Consider the following 25,990-nt stretch of genomic DNA (forward strand, 5'->3'; position numbering starts at 1 on the left):
CACAGACTCAATACTACTGGCATGTATGTAGCTAGTACAAAGGTAAGTTATACAACAAATCAAACACAGACTCAATACTACTGGCATGTAGGTAGCTAGTACAAAGGTAAGTTATACAACAAATCAAACAGACTCAATACTACTGGCATGTAGGTAGCTAGTACAAAGATAAGTTATACAACAAATCAAACACAGACTCAATACTACTGGCATGTAGGTAGCTAGTACAAAGGTAAGTTATACAACAAATCAAACACAGACTCAATACTACTGGCATGTATGTAGCTAGTACAAAGGTAAGTTATACAACAAATCAAACACAGACTCAATACTACTGGCATGTAGGTAGCTAGTACAAAGGTAAGTTATACAACAAATCAAACACAGACTCAATACTACTGGCATGTAGGTAGCTAGTACAAAGATAAGTTATACAACAAATCAAACAGACTCAATACTACTGGCATGTAGGTAGCTAGTACAAAGGTAAGTTATACAACAAATCAAACACAGACTCAATACTACTGGCATGTAGGTAGCTAGTACAAAGGTAAGTTATACAACAAATCAAACACAGACTCAATACTACTGGCATGTATGTAGCTAGTACAAAGGTAAGTTATACAACAAATCAAACACAGACTCAATACTACTGGCATGTAGGTAGCTTGTACAAAGGTAAGTTATACAACAAATCAAACACAGACTCAATACTACTGGCATGTAGGTAGCTAGTACAAAGATAAGTTATACAACAAATCAAACACAGACTCAATACTACTGGCATGTAGGTAGCTAGTACAAAGGTAAGTTATACAACAAATCAAACACAGACTCAATACTACTGGCATGTAGGTAGCTAGTACAAAGGTAAGTTATACAACAAATCAAACACAGACTCAATACTACTGGCATGTAGGTAGCTAGTACAAAGGTAAGTTATACAACAAATCAAACACAGACTCAATACTACTGGCATGTATGTAGCTAGTACAAAGGTAAGTTATACAACAAATCAAACACAGACTCAATACTACTGGCATGTAGGTAGCTAGTACAAAGGTAAGTTATACAACAAATCAAACAGACTCAATACTACTGGCATGTAGGTAGCTAGTACAAAGGTAAGTTATACAACAAATCAAACACAGACTCAATACTACTGGCATGTATGTAGCTAGTACAAAGGTAAGTTATACAACAAATCAAACAGACTCAACTGGCATTTATAATGTGTAGCAAGTACAAGGTATAAAGGTAGGACATGCAATGAACTTAATCATTGTTTTGAAGGTTGTAATTTCTGATGATCTGCACCCATTATGATTACAATTAGGGCTCATACTCACAGCTCACATACTTGACCTATGCAAATGTCCTGGTGTGGACCAGTTGCAATGGTTTCAACTTTACCAACAGCAAGTCAATTTGGTTTTGTTTTCACCTTGTCGGTAAATCCAATAAGCCTTTGGGGGTAGACCTGAGATGTCGTCAATCGACGTCACGTCAATGAGTACATCGTTTAGTGAACATCCTTGAAGTGCACAGTAAGGATGTGTGAATTGGCATGACAACATCAGAGGTCTATCTGCAAAGACTTATGGGATTTACCATAAAGGTGAAGTCATTGTGTGGTTATTTAAAGTGATCTGTTGGTGGATACTTCACAAGGTTCAGATTTACATCTAGACATTCAAGCAAGTTCCAGCTCTTAATGTGTTACCACTTGGTCATAGTGTCTCAATTGTCAATGGAGGCATATTATCAGTGTCCGAATTAAGAAAATGAAAAGGGTTGTCCCATGGAAAATTTTTGGTTGTCTACCAAAGTTTTTGGTTGTACGTAAGCTGCCACAATCTGAAACAACTACATGTGACCAATAAAGTGGAGTGAGTGTAGTTAATTTATGAACAACTACTCTTAAATATTTAACAATTCATCAGTTGTGTCAGGTTTGAGCAAACTAACATGCTGAAAAAAGTGACTTTTGGCTGTAGATCTTTGGTTGTCCGCCGGACAACTAGAGCATTATTTTCAGTTGTCCGGCGCATGTTTTGGTTGTCCCGGGCGAACGGACAACCAAAATTTCGAACACTGCATATTATCCATATCTATGATCATCTGTTGTAGTGCAAACAAAATGCTATGATTTGCAGTAGGTCAAGGAGATTATGTGAAGAGTAGAACAGTGTACTGTACATGCTCATGTAAATTTTCCCTTTATGAATAACCAAGAAAAAATGGAATTGTTATAAAGTGTAGTTCACTGATGTTTGTGTAATTCCATTAATTTTTTTTACAGCCTGGTGGTTTCAGCATAGAAATTATCAACAACAATAACTCCATGGTGATGGTAGGGGTCAGAGTTCATGTTGGTGCACAATCAATCGAGAGAGTACCTTCCTATCTGGAGATCAATGGTAGAACTGTACAAGTAAGTATTGCAAAACCATCTGAGCATGCTCAGAAACAACTGAGCATGTTCAGTAGTGTACCCACTACACCGCTCCAAGAATGACTTTGACTGGGACAAATATGCATGAGATGCATTTTACCCAAATAAGGTTAAATTGGACTGAAACATGCCAAAAGGAACATGTTTATTGCAAATATTTTGGTCCATTTTGTTGCGGTGTTTGGAAGGAGGGAGGCAACTTCCCTGTCCTCCCATAGAGCATGCTCAGAACAAGTTGACACAAAACAGGTTAAATTAAAGTAATTGGTATTTCAATAATACCAGTAAAAATTTACCAAATAACTTGATTGATTAATTACATTGCTATTATCTTGTTACAGGTTTCCTTGACACACAATCGTTGGTTTGATATGCCGTTCACCAGAGAGGAATCATTGACTGCAGACAAGAAAATCACTCTATTCGGTAAGATTGCATTAATCTGTGTAAACGTGGCCATTTATATTATACCGATCAAACAAGAACTGTCAGTAAAAACAATTTATACATCTCTTTCTCACAAAGTACCAGGATGTGCATTGAGGTATTGAGGTACATCCTAGACTAATGCTATAAGGTGTGTCTTTTGGCATAGTAGTCGGAGCCTTCCTGCAATGTGAAATGATCTTATGAAAATGTGCAAAATAAATTTTTTACTTTTTATGACACTCACAATTTTCTTATCAAACTTTCCTAGTTGGCCCATCAGTAGACCCAGCAGGTGTGACCATGGTAGACTCTATCAAAGTCTACAGCAAAACCAAAGAAGCATTTGGCTGGCCAGATGACCCACCAGATGAGTTCCCATCAGCCACTGGGGCAAATCTCCCACCGTCAACTTCAGCTAGCCCAGCCAATGAGAGTGAATCAATCGTATCCCCACCGGTACCTTTGACATCATTGGACAAGCTGGTGGCCTCAGCATTGGAAGTGTTGGAAGGGTTTGTGTCTATGGTACCAATGGAGGATAAGGTGAGCTTAGAAAGTGTGTAGGGATGGTTTCAAAATTCAACTGCCAGTTGACCATCGGTGCCCTTGCAGAACTGGTAGTTGGTTATTCCAGTTAATATCCATACACCCCGTATGGAAGACATGACCTTGATCTTACACACAGAGGGTGTAACTTTCATCAAATGGAATCACTCATTCAGGAACCCACAGGCCTCAAAATAAGCCAGAATTTCTGAGGGCCATTTTGGGGCCCAAATTTGGGCCATTAGTTTTAACCTATGAACCCCACAAAAAAGTGAGAATAATGGTGGATGTATCTTTTGCGAGCCCTCACTGATTTTCGGGGGCAGGACCCCTCGTTATTTCGAGGCCTGGGTACCCATTTAATATTCACACTCCCTGTGTGGAAGATTATGTCTTCCATAGGGGGTGTATGGATTTCAACTAGAACAGCCCAATTGGGCCTGGTTTCTATTGTTCAGAAAAATAGAATGTTGTTGAACTGCCGGTACAGCCAGGGCACCTGTGGTTTACTGGCGCTTTGGTTTTGAAGCCATCCTTAATACAACTACTGAAATCAACTTTGGAAGAAAGGATGATATGAAAACATTTGTTTGACAAATTTTAGAAATTGTAAAGAGAATTAATAAGGTTCATCTGGATTGTCAATTAAAACTGTTTGATGGGAATTCATACAATCAAATCCATTTTTGGTGACATACCTTGTTACAGTTGCATGCTACGCAGCACTTCATTAGACTGGCACCCATGCTTCTTCGTCGATCCTGAAGTATTTTCAACTAGCTTCTAGTACCACCGAATATTTTCACCAATCTTCTAGCGCCTTCAACTGTATCAACTTTAGGAAAGGAAAAGTAGCAAAGTTGCCAGCAGCATGAAACTGTAACAAGGCTGGTTACCAAAAAGATTGGATTTAATTATGAATTCCCATTAAACAGTTAACATTATGTACTTTCATTAAGGAAACTTCTTCTTGGGTTTCAGTAACTGATGTATTATTTAATTATTATTGAAAATGTATGTGCACATCATATTGAGCTTCATGTCAACCCATTTGTGATCAATTTTTGTGTACAGGAAAGTATCAAAGCAACCATACAAGAGTTGGCAACGGAATTGCTGACACTTCCTACACCGACCCATGTACAACAACACACTAAAGCTGTGTTAGCTACTATACAACCAACTAGTACAGCCTATCATAACCACAAGGTAAGTGCATGGTCACAACCTATGCACAACAACACACTAAATAAACTAGTCAATTTACATTTGAGCTAGACAAAATTGGAACATTAATGTTTTTTGTTGTAAGTGTCTCCAACAACATTAAAAAAGGAGGAAATAGGTGAAAAATGCTAATTTGCATAAAGCAAAAATGGCTGCTTATACAGGGCTCAAATTTCAAAATAGGTCAATTCTCAGTAAAACCCATATGTATTCCTCTCATTATTAGGATTCAGAAAATGTATAGTTTGACCAATCTTTGATGTTCAGTTCTTGAGTTACAGGCATTAAGGGCAAATGTCAAATTTTGATCTCCACCATTGATTGTCCACAGGGGTGTAAAAATAAAAAATGATCTGATTTTGATAAAAGTGGTCTCAAATTGTTCTGCTTGGAACAACATTTTAAACAAAGAATAGTTTGCTATATCTCAGGTGTTTTGTTACCTTGGTAACATCACAAAATAGGTCAAAGTTAATAAGATTCAATAGGCTTTGACTTTGTTGCCCTGTCCTTTATAATGTTTAAATTTAATGAGTGCTACATCTTTAGTCTCTGTATCCATCATTCAAGTATATGTAATATGTCAAATATTTCTTTACCCTCAGGACCAAGCTCAGTTAGGCCGTGTTGTACAGTGCCTTCCCTGTACACCACCCAAAGCACAGGAAATAGAGCCATGCCCGCCAGAGCTGGACCCAGAAGCTTACCAAAGACTGGTAGTCACTGCACGCTCTGTGGCTGTGGCGAGACCAACCAACCTGGTTAGATTTGCTGATGCACATGAAGCCACACTGATAGCTGATGATGCAAGTAAGTGATTTCTCCTCTAGTTGGGATTCTCCCATATACTGCTCATAAATTGGATCACTTTTAATTGCATTGGTTTACAATACATTTTGCTGCAGAAGTTCAGAAGTCATTTTTTTAACATGTATCTAGTGTGAATCTGCATCAACAAATATTATATAAGGAGTAATGGTATAGCCTATATCTCAAGGTTGCTATCCGAGCCCTTAATGCTCTCATAATTTGGGCTATTCTAGTTGAAATTCATACATCCTCCTATGGAAGCCATGACCTTGATCTCCTACACAGGGGGTGTAGATTTCAAATGGAGTCGCTCATTTGGGTAACTCCACTTGAAATTCACACTCCCTTTTTGGGTGATAAAGGTCTTGTCTTCAATAGGGACATATGGATTTCAACTGGAATAAACCATTGGTCAGGTTTTATTTTACTTCTGAACCTGTGAATAATAATTATGATGCAAAATATAACAGGTGATTTTAACAGTTTTTGCTCAATTTTTGTTTTGAGCAGTTGTTTAAATTCATATTTTTGATTGGCGCACACAAATAGGCAATTCTAGTTACAATTTGTCAATTTGAGGAATTTCTTGACCTAAAATTGGGCAAATTTGGGCAAAAATGCTTCATTTTGCACACCCAATTTCCAGAGAGAGTTACCACTTATCAGTGTCAATGCGTTTTATGTGCGGAACACTTATACTTCATAATATCATATCAAGTTTGGTAATGATGCTATAGTGCTTTTATACAGTTTAGCAGCAAGCGTTCCGGTAACCTACCCTTGTATGCATGTGCATACATTTTGCGGGATTAGGTTATCAGGTGCGTTTTACTAATATGTTAACCAGTGAAAAATGTACCAACATCACTACCAAGCTGGAGGTTAAACAAAGTAATCATTTGATTGAATTTGTCAGTGTTAACTTAATTTATATATTATCATTTTGTTTTTGTAGCACTGGATATATCAGATGATTTAGAATCAGGAGCAACACCTACAGCAGACATAAACCCTCCTCAACCTCTGCTACCAGCCAAGATGTCAGATTTGGACAATCAAGAATCAAAACATTTCTTAGCCAGAATGGTGGATTCATTCTGGCGTTTACACAATGCGAGACCAAGCAATACGATGTTAGCACCTGCATGTCTACCAGGTAAGAACAGAGATGAGGTTGCCAACTGCCTTAGCCAGAATGTAATAATATCTGGTGAATATGGTATGGCATGGAAAATACATGTGCAAAATGTCTTACTAAGCAGTGCTGAAGGCTAAGTCAAATGCGACACTGAGAATGGTTGGTTGTCATTGTCATACGGATATATTAATATTTCAAATATATATCAATTTTAATGACCTCAGTTGTTGATTTTGCCCGTTAAGAAGTTGTGACTCCATATTTTTACACTGCCTAACAATTTTCCCCTTTTTTAACATTCTTCTTAATATAGTTTGCATTTTGTTATTTCTGTGACAGGTTTGACACACATTGAGATAACTGTCGGAGCACTTATAGAGATCATCCATGCTTTTGCTAGCACAGATCTGGATAATGTGGGACTAGCGACTAAACTCTATGTACAATTACTGAACTGTGAGGTAGGTTTACTGAGGATTTCCATGTGAAGATGCGTATGTATGTGCATCGAGGGTACCTACAGTAGAGTTATCCATGCGTTTCCTTTGATGAATCATTGCAGTATAATTTGGTTCATCTCAAGTTTGGTAGTGACATATTATGTGCGTATTTCGCTCGCCACAGTATCATATTGTGCGCGTAAAGTGAAACGCCTTAAGTGTACACGCAAGCGTACATGGGCAGTTTGTTGGCACGCTTGCAATGCGACAGCGAAGTAGCATTGATGTCACAATCAAACTTGAGGTGAACCAACTTATAGTAGATCATTTGATGCATTCTCTGTCTGGCTTTGTCAGCTGGTAGTCTGGCTTGTTTTGTTCCTGCTTGTTGAATATGTCAAAAGTCTCAGATCAGTGATAAAATTACTGATAAAATAAATCAATATAAAATGATCAGCGAAAAGTACATAACCCTAATAGTCTGGTGGCAGAGCAAGGTATGTTTGTTTTGCTCAGTTTTTTGTTTGTTGATTATTGTTCTATGGGTGGTACAAAATGAGATTTCGAGGGGTGTGAAATTGTCACCCCTGGGCAAATAGAGATATCCACACCCCTATACCCCTATAATCTAATAATAATCAGCAAAGGAAAAAGACTATAACTGGCAATATCATGTAACCTGACAAAACAATAGGGACTATAACACTATTCTACCCTGCCATGGCAGAAGGGTACAACTGACATATTTGCCAAAATTGATAATTCACCCTTTTTCAGGGAGTTTGTATCTACCCAAGTAATATTTGAAACACTCCATTTTCAACTCCCTAACCCTAAAACCAGCCTTGGGTTTTCAATGCAAGTTAAGCACAGTACATGTACACAGCCTTAACTCGATAGAGGCTGTCAGCCTTTTCCGCAGGATCCACCATCTTGTGGGTACTGACGTTCTGCATGTCATGCGTTAGACATTACGCCCCAATTGCGCGGAAGTCAACGCGGTGATCTTAGCAACAAGGCACTCCACACCTACAAGATGGCGGCGTTGACGTCACAATGACTACCTCTATTGTCTGCTATCTTGAAATAATCAACATGTCGATTGTGCCCATTGAGTTGTGTATAATGTAAAACTTAAAATCCTCCCATCAAAATATAAACTGGTGATGAAAAGTTATTTTTACAAGCTTAAAATTTACATAGTTTTGGTTTAGAGCTTTTAGAGCTTTAGATATTTGTACCATTTATGCATTATTTGTAGAAATGTAAAATTTGTTGGTTAATTTCTTTGCAGGATCAAGGTGTAAGTTTTGCTGCCAAACAAGCGCTCATCAAAGTCATGCGCCCTCACCAAAAACGTCGCAAAGTTGTGATTCCGTCTCCACCAAGATGCAGCTCTCCATCAGGGCCAGGTGTTGATGATGACGATGATGATGAGGGTGGCGATGGAGGTGATAAGAGTCCTCCTGGAGGCGATGGTCCTGGAAGCCAGGAACCTGTTTCAGAATCATCGCAGGATGAAGCTTCTTATGAAGTTGTGGTGAGTTTGGGGTAGGAGTGTTTGGGATAGGGTTAAAGTTTGGGTAGGGGAAAGGTTTTGTCAACATGTGGAAGTAGAAGATCCTCATTGAGTCACCAACAGCATTACAAAGCTAGTGATGGAGGATGGTTTCGCTGAAATATTCAAATAAAAAATGTTCGTTTTGTTGACCAGTTTTAAATTCTCATTTGATATTTGTTATTTCTTGATAGGAGCATGCTGAGCCAATGGTTCTCATACCAGGGGATGGTGAAGTAGGTGGTCCAGGGGCAGCTGGCAATAACCAACTACCCTTAGAAGCCCTCCTGGGTGGACGTAGTGGCTTTGCCCCAATGCTAGACATCCCACCCGATGCAGACGATGAAGCCATGATGGAACTAGCAATAGCATTGAGTCTACAAGAACAGAACACACAAAGTGGCAGTGGGTTGAATCTACAGGGATTGGGACTATCTGGACAAGGACAGAGCTCGTCCTCGTTGGAAGCAGGAACACTGTCTGATACAACAGCATCAGGTAAAATCAAGCTTCTGTTTATTTTTTTGAACTGTCAATCATTTATGCTGGGCTATTCTATTTGAAATCTGTTGTACCCCTGTAGAAGATGTAAGAAAAGTTTTCCACAAAGGGAGTATGTTTTTCAAATGGAATTGGCTAGGGTTAATTATTTTGGAACTCGTACTCCCTCTGTATGTTTTTACCGTAGATTAATAACACACAGATTGGAATATTCCATGCCTGTGCTCTCTAAGCGTACTTGAATTCAGCTGACGCCGGTACAGTGTTCAGACCTTAAGACAATGCTCATCTCATGTGCAAAGTTTCTTTTGTGTACACTCACGCAATTTGCACTATTTTTGAGTTCGCACACACAAACCTAAATTAGCGTCAACCCCCCATAGGCAACATGCCGTGTTTCCGCGGTGTGGTTTTTACATATATTTTCCATAACTGGAGTGAGTATTTCAAATGGAAGTAACACAACTGTCTTCTATTTGAAACCCATACTCCTTCTGTGGAAGACTTTAGCTAAATCCTCCACAGGGGGAGTTTGGATTTCAAATGGAATACAGCTTCTTCCTGTCTGCTTTTCATTTCAATGTGTGGCCTGCATTTTTGAAGAACTAAATAATTACTGTGACAGTTTAACAAACTGTGTACTTCTGTGATCCTACAATCCAAATGAACTTGTTCAAAACGTAGAGAATAAACTTGTTCGCAAATTTAGTTCATTTAATTGCATGGCAGGTATTTAGGTCAAGGTTCAGGTGACACCAGTGCTTCATATTCATACTATTAATATTTGTGTTGTGATTTATCTCAGCTGCAGCTAGTGATGATGAGGGCAGCACAGCAGCAACAGACGGGTCAACCTTACGTACCTCCCCAGCAGAACATGGTGGCAGTGCTGGCTCAGAAAGTGGGGGCAGTGCTGTGGACTCAATCACTGGAGAACACAGTGGTATGCTATATTGTAGATGTTTTACTGTTAATGTTAAAGTCAAATATATTTTGTTCAAAATTGTTTGTCAGCTGCTTGATAGATTGATCAATATAAGCAAAGGGTTCACAAGTTCCCAAGTTCCCTGTTTCGTTGTATACGAAATTAAAAAATGATAGATACAACTGATTGGTAGCTTATATTCATTTACACACGTGGTTCAATTTACATTGTCATACCTCATTGCATTCGGTCATATGTCCGAAATATGTGAGAGTCAGGGTTCGCAGGTTTTTGCCGCAGGTGGAAAACACTGCGGTTTTAACCACGGTTTTAACCGCTTGGCAAAAACAGTTTTTGCCAGTTTTTGCTGGCAAAAACTAAAAAAATGATTTGTAGTTCAGTTTTTTCATCTCAAAACATATGATTAAGTTACAAATATAATTTCCTGAGTGTAACAAGGCCCGATTTTGTAATTATAAGTAACATATTAAGTAAAATTAAAGGCATGCGTTTTCATTGCTCAAGTGCATTTAACCGAAATGTGGCATATATCAAATTCAAAACTTTTTCATTTTAAGGACTTGATGAGACAAAAAATAAGTTGAATGATTCATTGAAAGTTGTGTGTTACTGTTTATGAGCTTTCTGTGTTACTTTTTAATATTTGAGTGACTATAAGTGAGTTTTTGCCAGTTTTTGCCATTTTTGCCGGTTTAAACCAGGCAAAAACTGACAAAAACAGGTTTTTACCAGTTTTTGCCGAATCCTGGTGAGAGTTGAATGGACCACAGTGCAACTTTAAACACTGCATCTTGTCATACATAATGAGCCGTTAACAATATGTAACATTATAAATTGGACCAGATCAAACAAAATGTGCAACCAATAACTGTTGCGCTACCAATAACGGTCTGCCAATTTGGTGTAATACAGTGTAAACATGGTAGTGGGGTTCTGATTGGCAAATTGAATCACATCATCATCATAACAGCACCTCATTCTCCGATCAAGCTGCGTAGTTTAGAGTGGCCTAGTTCTTTTTCACGATCAATCAGGTTGAGCAGTTGGACATCGTTGAAAGACCTTGCTGAACACTATAGAGAAATCCAGAAGTGTACTAAGGTCCATTTCCCTAAACTTTATGAAGCTTCTTAAGTCTCAAAATCGAAATCAATCATAACTTACGATGCATCATAAAATCCATTTCACTGAAATGACTTACAATTGGTACCCTCCGTAAGTAATAGGGATTTACTACATGGATCCTTCGTAAAGTTATGTCTAGTAAAAGGGTATTCGTAACTTACAAACAGTTACGAAGCGTTCAAAGTTTAGTGAAATGGACCCCAGGTTAAATGTCCAAATATGTTTTACTTTTCCAAATATGATTTATTTTGTGCTGCAACAGATGGTATGCCGTTTCTCACATTTTTGGCCCAACCTTTGTTATTTACACACCTTTGAGTGGGGGCCACCTTAATTACGAACCGCATAATTTCAGTTAAATCTACCAACAAATACAAAAGTATTTAGACAGCATTTTTTTGTAAACTTTCAGCAAGTGGTCGTAGCAGTGCATACGGTGATGTGATACCAGAGACAACCACAACTAGACCAGAGAGTGTAACCAGCAGTGGAGGCATGCCAAGTACATCTATGGGTCATCCTGATACTGTTGAGATGGAGGAGGGTGAAATGACTGATGTTAACACAGGACAGAGGATGCACACATTGAGATTGATGCTATTGGAGAAACTACTACAGTATATGCCTGAGTTGAGAGATGTTGGAGGAGTCAGAGCTATTCCATTTATGCAGGTTGGTATTATGTGTGCCTTGGTGTTTGCCAGCAAACGAAGACACACACTTGTTTTTCACATTCAAAACGTGGCCTTACCTCTGCAATAGGGGACCGTTCCTCGGTTCAAGGAGGTCTGCTAACGACCACAATTGCATGTATAATGTATTTGAGAAATATGTCCTCTAGCTTACGTGAGATATAACATCCACAGTTGGTAGGTAAAATTCCATACACACAAAAATGCCGTAAATTTCGATTGACTGCGGATTCAGACGACCGTGTTTGCATAGTCCTAAACGGCATCCACGTTTGGAAGTGATTACACATCGGAATGTATAAGTGTGTGTTGGGGCTATCACATGCATGCAGGGGTGTTTTTGCTTGTGGGTGCTGTTGTATTGAATAGTCTTCACTATGTGTCTTTATTGCATAAGAAATGAATCGGTTGGTTTGCAAAAAAGAACCTCTGACCGGACATGAAACTTTCAAGCAGTCTAGATAAAAGATTACCATGGCTTTAGCCAAAATCTCTGTAAGCCACCATGATCAGAAGTGTATGCTAATATTTCATTTTATTCGCCAGAAAAGATATAAAATACATATATTGCACATTCAAAAGCACTACATCAAAAATACAATTAGATTTTTAGAAACATTAATATAAGCCCCTTGAATAAGTTCATCAGAACTGTTAGATATCATACAATTGGCAAACCCTGCTTCACAGGTCCAACAATTCACTCACGTTTCAGATGCCCCATCCCCCGACCGGAAAACCCCATCAGCAATGCGACCAACTAGCAACACTCCCATCCCCAGAGCGAACAGCTCCTCGCAGCAGCCGATCACACACATGACGCAGTGTGCACCTCCATTCACAAACAAGTCCACCACCACAGACCGCATGCCACAGCAAAACCATGAAATTGATTGGGAGGGAGCTAAAGTTGATTGGGAGGAAGCTAAAGTGATTGGCAAAGAATGTGGAATGAGTTATCAGAAAATCAGTATGATTTAACTTATATAAATATTTCCCTCTTCTTAGGTTGTCCTTATGTTGAGCTCTGATCTGGATGTGGAAGATGAGAAAGACAAAGCCGCCATGGACCGTCTTCTCTCCGTCATGCTGGGTGAACTGAACATGAGCTGTAAGGAGTTTGGTGATGTTGCCAGTAGAACTGCTTTCCATGAGGTGCAGCTGATCATCATGAGGCTACTGAGTGTGTTTATGTCAAGGACAAAGTCAGGCACTAAAACAGCCAGTGAGGTGAGTAAAATCTGAACCCAAATTACTTGTTATTCAAGGGTTTTTTCAAAGCTGGATAAGTTGAGAGCACGGTGGCGCAGCTGTCCTGGCTCTGCCTACAATTGGGGGATTGTGAGTTTGAGCCCTGGCGGTACCACCCTGTTGTGCTCTTGGGCAAGGCACTTTACCTTACTTGCCTCTCTCTACCCAGGGGTGAAATGGGGAGCTGTTATGAATATTGTCCATTAAGCGCTGCCCAAAGGTATGAGCATGCCATGGGCATTGTATGGCAGCTGACATATTTTAACGACGGCGGAATAAATGTAAAGCGTTTTGGTACAAGTGCACATGTGAAAGGTGCTGTATAAATACCAACATTTTGGTTTTTTTTATAACGTAAGTTGTATTTTTTAATTACTGTTGCCTCTATTGAATAGCCAGTGACACAATGAATTAGTATGCATTGCTAACTGTTACTGGAATGTTGACCCCAGGTAGACCAAGGACAGGTGGAACTCAGGTACCAAGGATAGGTGAGAGCCTTAGTTCAATTCAGTCTTTAGACTGATACTTGTACTTAATGAATGAAACAGATCTTAAAAAGCATTTGTTTTTCAGGTTTCTTGAGGGAGGGGTGCCCTCATTGCTGCAATCTGAACTTAAAATCACTCCTGTCAAAGAGCCAGAAGGAGTATGTCCCAGTTGAGAATGAGTTATCTGAAAAAAGTGTGGTGATTTAATATCTATCCCATTTAGGCATTATACTTTTGTATCTCTTTCTACTATTGCTGCAATTTTCACCTGTGGTCTGTCAACTGTACTGTCTCTTGATTTTGAATGTGCAGTGATTTATAGTGCACTACGTACAGGCACAACGCCTAGATGTTGATCCACAAGCCTCAGCACACAGGTTGTCGCTGACCATGGCCCCATATCATTCCACAAAGCATTAAACAACAAACAACCAGGGCAAAGTGTCCTGAATAATTGATTATTGTTCTCTTATAGTCATCATCTATCATCCACTGCTGCTGCATTGCTCAACTATGAAGCTCGTAACCACTGTATGTCACTCTTAGAATGATGAATTCCTTCAAAGAGCCCGGGGCAGCGTAAACCAGATAGGGAATGAGCTATTATAAAATAATATTGAATATTTTTGTGTCTTTTTCCAGTCATCCACATTGATCTCTCATGCTACTGCTGCTGCATTACTCAACTGTGGAGCTGTGGATTACTGTCTCTTGATTCTCAAGTCATTGCTGGATCACTGGAAAGAAACGGATGTTGATGAGGTCAGTAATACTATAATACAGCGGTTCCCAACTTTTAGGTCATTTAGGTCTTTATCAAAAAGACCTAAAAATTTTCAGGTTTTTGGAAAAAAAATTCTTCAATATAAAAGGTCAACTTTTCCACAAAGACCTAGAAAAATTTCAGGTTTTTGGGAAAAAATCTATATCGTGAATTTCAAAAAATCTAAATTATTTCATATCAGAAGGACATTCGTCATTTTAAAAATGCAATTCGATATGTCTGATATACACAAATATGTGAAACGTCGCTATCCGAGCCCGTAACATTGTTTTCATGACCCTTTTATAACCTGACATTTAAATTTTATTTAGATATATGTTTATAACATGTTTACAATGTTTTAAAAACATTTTTGTGTTTGCTTTTTAACATAAAGTATGAAATATATTTGTATGTGAGAATGTTAAGTTCAGAATCTACAGTAAATATACAAAGGAACACTACTAGCAGTTTGCACCATGGACCACCATTAACACTACCAGAACAAGTTGTTTGTAGTGTTTTAGAAATTGGCATTAGTTATCAAAACCAAATTGACCATTGTTGATATTTAGATGCAATATTTTTTTATGTCACATTCAGGATGGGGCTATTACTGGAGGGAATCTTTTGAAATCACACTCCTCTAATACACCACCAGATATGTCACCATTCTTCTTACGACAATACGTGAAGGTAAGAGTCAGTTGTGTGCGTTTGTGTTGGGTGTGTGTTAGTGTAGGGTGGGTGTGCGTCACATTCAGGATGGGGCTACTACTGGAGGGAATCTCTTGAAATTACACTCTTCTAATACACCACCAGATATGTCACCATTCTTCTTACGACAATATGTGAAGGTAAAAGTGGGGTGTGTGCATTTGTGTTGGGTGTGTGATAGTGTAGGGTGGGTGTGTGTCACATTCAGAATGGGGTTGCTAATGGAGGGCATCTTTTGAAATCACACTCCTCTAATACACCACCAGATATGTCACCATTCTTAAGACAATATGTGTACATCCATGTCAAAATGATGCACTTGTCGGCTGCTACATATGTCTCATTTCACATAATAGCTAGGAATAAATACCAGACTCATATCAAGTGTAGGTCACTTCAAATCATTCCTAAGTCAAATTGTATAAGGAATGTTCTCTGTATTCCTAAACCATGTGACTTGGGATGATTTGAAGTGACCTCCACTTTGAAGATGAGTCTGATTTTTATTCCCAACTATTATGTGAAATGAGACACATGTAGCAGCCGACAAGTGCATCGTTTTGATATGGATGTACACATATGTGAAGGTAGGGGTGGGTGTGTGTTGGGGTTTGTATTAGTGTAGGGTGGGTCGCATTCAGGATGGGGCTGCTACTGGAGGGAATCTTTTGAAAGCACACTCTTCTAATACACCACCAGATATGTCACCATTCTTCTTAAGACAATATGTGAAGGTAAGGGTGGGTTGTGTGCGTTTGTGTTGGGTGTGTGTTTGTAGGGTGGGGTGGGTGTGAGTCACATTCAGGATGGGGCTACTACTGGAGGAAATCTTTTGAAATCACACTCCTCTAATACACCACCAGATATGTCACCATTCTTCTTAAGACAATATGTGAAGGTAAGGGTGGGTTGTGTGCATTTGTGTTGGGTGTGTGTTAGTGTGGGGTGGGTGTGGGTCACATACAGGATGGGGCTACTACTGGAGGGAATCTCTTGAAATTACACTCCTCTAATACACCACCAGATATGTCACCATTCTTCTTACGACAATATGTGAAGGTAAGAGTGGGTGGGGTGTGTTTGTGTTAGGGTGTGTGTTAGTGTAGGGTGGGTCACATTCAGGATGGGGCTACTACTGGAGGGAATCTTTTGAAATCACACTCTTCTAATACACCACCAGATATGTCACCATTCTTCTTACGACAATATGTCAAGGTAAGGGTGTGTGTTTGTGTTGGGGGGTGGAGTGAGTGGGTTGTGTTTGGGGTGTACACAAGTGTGGGGCGGGTGTGTGTCACATTCAGGATGGGGCTACTGGAGGAAATCTTTTGAAAGCACACTCCTCTAATGCACCACCAGATATGGCACTATTCTTTCTCCGGCAATATTTTCAAGGTAAAGGGGTGTGGGGGGAGGGGGAGGTATCACACTCAAACACTGCACTTCATATAAAACTGCAAAAGAGGTCCATCATGTTTCCTTTTATGTACCATTAACTAGAAACCCCCTAAAATTACACTGGGGAGGGGAAGCCTAAGCTTCCCCCCTTTACCGCCACCAAGATACCTCTAATACAGTTCCTATACTTCTTATACCTTGCAGGGCCATGCAGGAGACGTGTTTGAGGCTTTTCCACAACTCTTAACTGAGATGGTTCTCAGACTTCCATACCAAATCAAGAAGATTTGTGACTCTGCTCCAACTGTAGGTGTGGCTGTCTTTGATCAAGCATGGTTCTACTACTTATGTGAGGTATGTTTACAATTCAAGGAGCTGATACTGGTTGTGAAGGTTACTCTAAAAATAGGCTAATTAGGGTACTTGCTGCACCTATAAACCACTTGACATGTGACGTCATTGCCAGGCAGTATGCACGAGTATTATGGCAATTTCCATTGTTATTTGCCCTGCGGTGTGTATATGCATCGTAGTTTGCTCAAGGCACATGTATTTTAGATTGTTCACCATATTTCATATAGTACAAGAAAGCCATTGAACAGTGTAGCGGTTCATTCAAGCATATCAATGGACCAGTCCCTTGCCTTTGTTGATAAACAATTATGCCAAGTGGTCTATAGAGCTTGGCCCCTTAATGATACTGGGGTATGGGGTTTTTTTTTCGACCACCATTATCACCAACCTTGGTAGCTTCTTGCTTTCATATTTGTAATTATTTGTCAGAAACACCTCTATGTGTAAGCCAGAAATATACAATGCAAGTAATTATATTTTGTAAACTTCCATCAAATGTTTACTTACTGACTGTGACTTCCATGTGAGGGAAAAACCAAAAGTTTGATAATGTCCTATAAATGAAACTGCTTTCGTTAGGAGGCCGCCCCCTTCCTGAAAGATATGTGCATAATGTTGAAAATTTCAACCCAAAAGTTCAACTTTGACCGATGTTTTAATTACTCTTTACAAACGTTATCAGACTTTTTGATTTGATCTCCACCAAAGAAAGAACTTTTATTTTTAGGACATCATCGAGCTTTTGGTGTGTTCGATAAAGGATGTGTATTTGTTGTGTGTATGGCTCAATGTGTGGGTCCTAAATTTGTGCCAAAATTAATACTTGTTCTTACAGTACATGATGACTCAGCAAACTCCATTTGTTCGTCGTCAAGTTCGCAAGCTACTACTCTTCATTTGTGGTACCAAGGATAAATACAGACAGCTTAGAGATCTCCATACATTGGAGTCACACATGAGAGATATCAAGTAAGTAAATCATTGGGCTATTCCATTTTAAGTTAAAATCTTTGTTCATTTGCAGTGGAATTTCTACATGTGATGCAGGATTGTCGTAAATATCACATTTTTTTGTTTGTTTTATTTTATATGCTGATGCTTACTTAATGGTAAATAGTAAATACCACACAAAAAAGTTGAGGTAAGATAATTCAGTAATGGTCACAAATAATTTATCATTAACAGCTAACAACATGTTGTATCAATTAATTTTGCAGGTCTGTTTGCACTGAGAATGGCTTGAATCTAGAAGAGAGTGGTGGTGTGCCAATTTCCCTACCATACGACACACTCATTACATTGGTAAGTGCTCAATGCTGATATCAAACTTCTGTTATTGTTCCAGCTAAACAAAGTTTGGTATGAGCTCAGATGTATGTATGTTTGTTTGACTGAATGGGAGGCTGTATGTATGTGTACAAAATGTTTTAAACCCTTGGATATGTTAACCGTTGGCTTTGTTGATTTCAAAATTGACTTGAACACAACAACCCTTGGGTACATTGACATGTGTGATGTCAACAGGTGTAAGGTCAAAGGTCATAGGGGTCATTTTACAAACATGTAGATTCTTTTACCAACCACAAAAGCCTCCAGGGACAAGCATTGTGGAAGAGCGCCCCTTCCAGCTGGGAGACATTTTACTCACTGTGTCATTTACTAATTTACTTGTTTTCAAAGAGATTAGACTAATTGAGTCTGGAACTGCATGTTTTGGTGTAGCTCATGGAAGTCAAATAGTTTACCATTCATCCAGCAAACTTTGAATCAAGTACATATTTGTGTTTTGTGTGTGGTGCATTGTGCCGATAACTCATGCTAAGTGCACAAATCTTTGTTACGCTTTAAGACGCCAACATTTGTTTGTTTTCAGACTTGTTTCGATAAATGCCAGAGGGAAACTATATATTTGCGTCCCCATAAATGGGCTTTTCCAGTTGATATCTATATACTCCCTATGACAGATGTGACTGTATTCTCCTACAAAGGGGCCAGGGGGTGTAGATTTCAAATGACATCACCCATTCATGTAACCCCATTTGAAATTCACTCTCTGTGTGGAAGATTAAGGGCATGTCTTCCATATATATGGATTAGCTCATTGGGGTTGAAAAACAGGTTAAATAAGATAAGCTTCAGTGATTTGAACAGTTGCATTGTGCATTGGGTGCGGTAGATCATTTTCATTGGGTCTAACTCTGTATTAGTATCTTCACTTTGATGGCCATTATACACATTTTGTAATAAATTGTGTTTCTATTGTAGATTGAACACCTGAAAGCTTGTCAAGAAATTGCGGCTTCACGAACGCTGAACTGGCAAAAATTCTGCCACAAAGATGAGAGTAAGTAATTTAATATTTCTGTCACCAATTTTCAAATTGTATGTGTAATGTGTGTAATGTGTTGATAGATGACAAACTTTTGTAAAATAATTATTTTTCTTTTTTATTATAAAATTAATGTTCATGTTTGTTGTTGATAATGCCTAATAAATAACAATCAAACATGTGTTTGTTTAGTGTTCATCTCAATTAAATATTAGGTTTTGATATGGAAGATCATTTGCAGCTAAGATAAGATTTTAATGAATAATACTTGTTTGTAATTTTCAGCTGTGTTACTATGTGTTCTGCATGCAAGCTTCTACTTGGGCGAGGGCGTCTCTCCCCTTCTACTTCAGCTATTAACCTGCGCCCTTTGTGGTGCAAAGAGTGCCCCTAGAGGGCGTTCTAGTTCATCTGGACATAGCAAACACAAACGAGACAGAGAGAAAGCAGAAAAGAAGGAAGAGAAAGAAAAATCCGAAGGTAAGGAAATTCCCTAATATCAAGAAATTTAACTTATTGATGCAAAATCTTTTGTTCAGAATAACACTTGAATTCATTTTCAGAGTTGAGAGCCTCATATCCCCTACTTTACCCCCATCAAATTGCAGATTTTTGGTATCAGGTGAAAATATCTGTGAAAAAACTGTCGAATTAGTCTCAAGTGTGGTATAACACGTTTGAGACTAATTCAACAGTTTTTTGATGATATCTCCAGAAATTTGGAACTCCTAATTTCGATATGTTAATGAGAAAAATAGGATCTTTCATTTGATATTAGTTTATTACAGGATCATGATGGTTATCATTAATAAAAAAACACTGTAGACTACATGTACCAATATAAATGTCAGTAATTTCATATGGAATTAGTCACATTTACAAAGGAACATTTACGTGTTCTTTTTGCATGAATGCTTGAAAGGGACGACATATTATGGTACACATAAGTTTTAAAGAATTTTATTTTCCAAATATATCGGGTCACCTTCCATTAATGGGTGCACTTCCATCATTATTTATATGAATTTCAAATTGAACTGGTATACCGAATAAAAAAATTATGGAAATGAGCAGATTGAACAAAAACTTATAAATGTTTCTTATTAACATACTTAATTATTACCCCCAAAACTTAACACTTGTAGGCAGTTATAGTCATAAACACCGAATCTTTTATTTACCAATAAAACCATACACACAGAATCAGTGGAGGAAGCTCAACACCATGACGATGCCATGTGTCAATCACTCATCAATCAAATCAATCGTCTGACAGGAGCTGAAGTATTATCACGCTTCATCAGACAGCACCTGCTGGAATCCAATAGCTCAGCTGTACGATGGCAGGCACATGGACTACTACTGCACCTATTCAAGTAAGTTGCTATATCAGATTTTTAGTCTGCCCTGTTTTGGTTTCAAGCAAAATGAAAATAATATCTGGTATTAATTGGACAAAAGGTTTAGGTAAAAATATGAATTGTACCTACCAACAATACTGATGTTGCTTCATCAAGTCATATGATGGGAGGTGAGATTCTGTCTTGGATCATATACTTCAAAAGAAAGACCGCATGCATATGGCTTAGCAGCTATTTACTAGATAGTGAGTTTGCATTGTTCTATCAATGTTCAGCATGAAAAAGGTTTTAAAGCTAAATTTTCTGAGCAATTTGTGTTGACCAATGAGGTAACACATTTTTCCCAGTGCAACTCTCCTGATTTGCTTAAAAACTAATTGTTTATCACTCAGTAATGAATCTAGCGTAAATTTAATCTAAGGTGGAAATTATGCAGGGGAGCAAAGAAAATTAGGCTGAAATGGATTTGAAGCAGCGACTTGTGGAATGTTAGTCCAGTGCTCCAATATCTTTCTCAGGCGCTGGACAGAGCAATGAACCCCGTTCTTGCATGCACTTGTGGCTGAGGATCGCTCCCACATTTTGATACAACCCAAGAAACAATATTTGAGGGGATCAGGGAATATAGAGTTGTTTAAATACTTACAATGCAAAATTGTGAGATATAAAGTCATAATTTAATCATAGTACTTCATTATTTTCTCACAGGAGTTCCCCAGCTCAACAACAAGACCAACTAGTCAACCTTATGTGGGACTTGTGGGCAGAGTTATCCAATTATGGTCGCAATGCGGCTCAGTTTGTTGATCTGCTTGGCTATGTGGCCCTTAAAGCACCATACAGTATGCAGAAGGTAAGTACCGGCTATTCCAGTTGATATCCATACACCCCCTGTGGAAGATATGACCTCAATTTTCCACACAGAGAGTATGAAATTCAAATAGGGTTACCTGAATGGGTGACTTCATTTGAAATCTACACCCACTTTGTGGAGATTAAGATCATGTCTTCCATAGGGTGAATGGATTTCAACTGAAATTGCCCATTTGCTGAGAACAGGGAAAGACAAGTGTCAAAACAGCTTTGCACTGCAGAAAATTCTACATCCTCCTCTATAGTCATAATACTAAAGAATTGTTTTTTTAGATTGCTTGTCAGTGTGAATTCCAAAAATTGACCGGTTTATAGTTATCTGGGATTGGTCAGTACGCGTCATGTACTGGCGCCCTCTCTATCCCTTACTAATTGAGTTGCATTATATGGGCATTGTTTGTATATTAGTCCAAAAAAGGGTTTTTTTTAAAGTTTTGTTTTTTAATTATTCATAAATCATCAGTAAGTACAAAAAAAACCTGCATATCACATTGCATTTCCAACCTCCGATGAGACCACAGACGAATCTTATGGGTTTTTTGGCTAATGTTGTCTAAATATGTGGCAAAATCTGCGCCCTGAGGGCCAAAAGAGGCATTTTTGAAAATTGAGTTGCCATAATTATTGCCTTATACAAACATTAGGCTAATCATATGCATGGTCTGAAAACACTAAAGGTCTAGCATACTTGGTTCAAAAGTTCTGAAATTTTGTGATGTTTATTTTTTTTTTTTTTTTTTTTTTTTACTCCATATTTGTGACGTGTCATGTCAAAAGGAGACATTTTTAGGCAGGTTATCAATTTTGAAGTTTTTACATATCTTAAATAAAGAGATATTTTACTCCACAATGACATTTTCTCCAGTGAAATCGGACATTCCTAAGCGAAAATATTGAGTAGGAATTACCTTGAAAAATGTCTCAAAAATACAAGATGCCAGTTATATTTAGGTCTGAAACTATCAGACAATATTTTTAACATTAATAACATCACAAATTCGCAACACACCCAAATTGGGAAAAAATCAGCCGTGGCAGATTTTTGGCTATTTCTCCGTTTATAATCCTACCCAAAAGTGTCTCCTTTTGACATGACAACTCACATTTTTACCTGTATCTTAATTTCAAATTTGCCTCCTTTGGCTCCCATATGTATCCATATCAGGCCATACTCAGTTTAACAAGACAGAACTGTATGCTAAACCACATAATGCCCAATTAGGATTGTTGCAAATAAAATAAACCTCAACTCAAGAAGACCTTGGAGAAATATCTTGACAAATCATCAGACACAGTCTATTTGTAATAATAAATTATGTCCCTCAAAATAATTTGAATATTTTGTTTTTCTTTGCAGTCTTTACAGTATGTACAGAAGGCAGCAGCTTTGTTGAAATCTCAGAACCAAGCTCTAGCAAACCATGCCAACTCAACCATATACAAGTAAGACAAAAAAGTACCCATCCCATATGTCACACTAAGATTTTAAACCCTCTCCACGCAGGTGTCGACTACAGACGACAGACTCCAATTTTTCTTTAAAAATAAACACATTTCAGCATTGTACATGACCATATTTGGAATCGGCATGAAAAATGCATTAAAATGAGTACAAACAAGCCTGGAATTGGTTTAGTGGTTGGTGATCATGTGGTTCTTGAGAAAGCTCTCGATATTTTAAATCTCATACTTTTTATGTTGCAAACCACGCCAACTCCACCATAAACAAGCAGACAAAAAGTACTCATAGGTCACAATAAGATTAAAGCATAAAAATGCATTGTAATATTACTGTTTATTATAAATTGTTATACACTGGTTTCTTGGTAACAACACATTCAATTATAATTATTGTGAATTTTTATGTTTATTGAAAAGCCTGACTCTTCCAAATGCAACATTGGATACTCTTAAAATGTCCAGAATGTATATTTTATGAGTTGTTATACTATTGATCTACAAATAATTTGGATTTTAAGTTGAATTTTGATGTGTCAGACTCATCCATTCTCAATGAAATCCTATGGATACCAATCATTTTTCACACTGCTGTGGAAGATTTTGAAAATATCTTCCACAGAGGGAGTGTGAATCTCAAATGGAATTTGAACACATTAACCAACTCTATATGAAACATACCCTCCCTCTGTAGCAGATTCAGATTGAATCTTTCTAAATGCAGGTAAGACATTCAAATAGAGCTTCCTAATGTGTTCATTTCATTTGCAATTCATACTCCCTCTAGTGGAAGATATTTCAAAAATCGTCCACAGTGGAGGCTATTTCAAAATCTTCTACAGTTGGAGTGTGGATTTTAAATGGAATAGCCCATTGTAAGGCAGCAAATTGCCAACAGAAATGATTGCTCTTGTGTCGTCTGCTAGATTTCTACATTTTAGTGGTGTGGGTAAGTGGAATAGCTGCCATGTGTAGATGAGTACAATTTACTTTGTAAATTGCCAAATGTTCATAGGGCAGCTATTACACTTGCCCACATTTGGCACTGAGCAGTTGATATGGTAAACAAGAGACAGTACAGTATCAGCAACTGAGTATCAATATTCAAAGTTAACTAAGTTAATATGGTTTTTCTTCCATTTTAGCATGCTGTTTGGTTTGGTGGAGTTTGACGGCTACTTTCTGGAGAGTGATCCATGTCTCGTCTGCAACAACCCAGAAGTACCATTCTCGGTAAGTTGAACCATCTTTATTATTTTGAGGGTTAGTTCAAGAAGATCCTAGCTGCAATAGCTGCCATTTTGAAAATATCTGCATTCTGTATTCTTTGATTAGGCCGTTTTCAAATTAGTCCATCCATCCCTGACCATGCAATTTCAGAAAAACAGACCTACTCGCTTGGGATTCGACCTTTCAACCTCACCCTGTCACCTCATAGGTATTCACAGATATATTGTAATCAGCTGAATCATCACAGGTGTCAAATTCTAACCAATAGCGAAATACGATTGGATCACATAATGAATATTTATGTTTTTGGGCCTGGTGGTATTGCAGATTTGGTGAGATAACATCATGGTTAACATCATGATTAATGATATAACATCATGGTCATTTCAAGGGTGCATAGTTCACTATCTCGTTCTGATCCAAAGCAAGTAGACCATTGGGGGGTGGCATACAGGAGGTGGCAGTTTCAACTGGACAGGTTTTGTGAAAAAAAAGCAGGAATAATGATTTAACAAAAGGGTCTCTTGGAGTAGACTATATTCAAAATATCACACCTGGCAGCTTTTTCAGATGGGCTCTTCTTGTACCAACCCTCAGTTTGTTTTTGATAGAACTCTACTATGTTCCTGTTCAGTGTATCTTCAGTATGGCTTTAAAAAATACTATAAAAGTGAAAATTTTTGCCGATTATTAGTTTTTACTCAACAAAGGTACCGCAAAAATAAACAAATGTGTTAATATCTTTTTTGTGTATATATAGTTTGATGTGTTTGTTACTTAGATACAGACAACATTAACAAATCATGCAAACATTTTCATGATGTAAATACAATACATGTACTATTTATTAGTAACTTGTGAAATTGGAATGCTTCTTTTGTCTATAACTGAATCAAATATCATTTTGATCACATCACAAAATGATAACACATCACAAATGATAACACATCAATGATTCAAGATGTAAACTGAACATCATTTAGTGTTATATACATTAATTCACTGCCATAGTGCACGTTAAAATATTACCGTTGCTAGGTCAACTGGCTCACGCTTTCCTTTGTTACGAACCACTTTAATCAAAATGATCACAACACAAAGCCTATGGCATATCAAAATATAGAACAGGTGTATGAGCCCAGGCTTGAACCAGTAACCAATGTTTACTAACGTGCACTACAATAGCGAATATGCATATCAATAGATATAATGATATATATTCAGTATACAGATTTATTTATTTAGTTACAAAGCACAAATCTTTAAGTTCATACGAGGGGGTATCAAAAAGTTTTAGAAATTCGCCCAGAAGTGAAAGAGCTATATCAATGAAATTTTGTCAGTGCAATCACTGGTCCTTATGTACATTATGGTCCAAAAATGGTCTCATAGGTATGTTTACTTTTTTTACAGGTGGCACTAGATGTCAATAAACTGCTGCCCCAGTTACTGCGCATAAACTGCAAGATTGAGAAAATTGAGGCAAGCAGCATTATTAAGATCTTGCTTTTAAAGGGTTGCAGTGCCTAGAAAATTGATGATGAAATGAAAGTTATCTTCGGTGGTGATTGTGATATGTCACTGTCGCTTTTTGGAAAAGGAATTTTTATTTTATCACAGATTTTCTGGGCACTGTAACCCTTAAAATGGAACTTAATCATGCTGCATGCTTCAATTTTCTCCATTTTGCTGGTTATGCGGTTACATAGGCAGGTAGTGACATCTAGCTCCTGTAGAAAAAAGTAAACATACTTATGAGACCATTTTTGGACCATAGTGTACATAGGACCAGTGATTGCACTGACAAAATTTCATTGATATAGCTCTTTCACTTCTAGGCGATTTCTAAAACTTTTTGATACCCCCTCGTACAATGACAGATTTTACATCATATAGTG

The 25,990-nt window shown here is 38.0% G+C and overlaps 1 protein-coding gene across 1 annotated transcript in view; it reads left to right on the forward strand.

The window, feature by feature from the left end:
* The window catches only part of LOC140137484 (E3 ubiquitin-protein ligase UBR4-like), a 194,859-nt gene that overhangs the window by 74,335 nt on the left and 94,534 nt on the right, over positions 1-25,990 (forward strand). The window contains 23 exon segments of the mRNA XM_072159195.1: positions 2,303-2,434; positions 2,797-2,881; positions 3,153-3,427; positions 4,505-4,639; positions 5,263-5,467; positions 6,423-6,623; positions 6,945-7,066; positions 8,340-8,585; positions 8,798-9,101; positions 9,910-10,047; positions 11,588-11,847; positions 12,876-13,097; positions 14,252-14,371; positions 16,212-16,304; positions 16,692-16,841; positions 17,677-17,810; positions 18,059-18,143; positions 19,107-19,185; positions 19,456-19,650; positions 20,372-20,546; positions 21,240-21,384; positions 22,762-22,847; positions 24,008-24,095. Of these exon segments, the coding sequence (XP_072015296.1) occupies positions 2,303-2,434; positions 2,797-2,881; positions 3,153-3,427; positions 4,505-4,639; positions 5,263-5,467; positions 6,423-6,623; positions 6,945-7,066; positions 8,340-8,585; positions 8,798-9,101; positions 9,910-10,047; positions 11,588-11,847; positions 12,876-13,097; positions 14,252-14,371; positions 16,212-16,304; positions 16,692-16,841; positions 17,677-17,810; positions 18,059-18,143; positions 19,107-19,185; positions 19,456-19,650; positions 20,372-20,546; positions 21,240-21,384; positions 22,762-22,847; positions 24,008-24,095 (3,675 nt within the window).

The sequence above is a fragment of the Amphiura filiformis genome, chromosome 17 (assembly GCF_039555335.1).
Source record: "Amphiura filiformis chromosome 17, Afil_fr2py, whole genome shotgun sequence".
NCBI lineage: Eukaryota > Metazoa > Echinodermata > Ophiuroidea > Amphilepidida > Amphiuridae > Amphiura > Amphiura filiformis.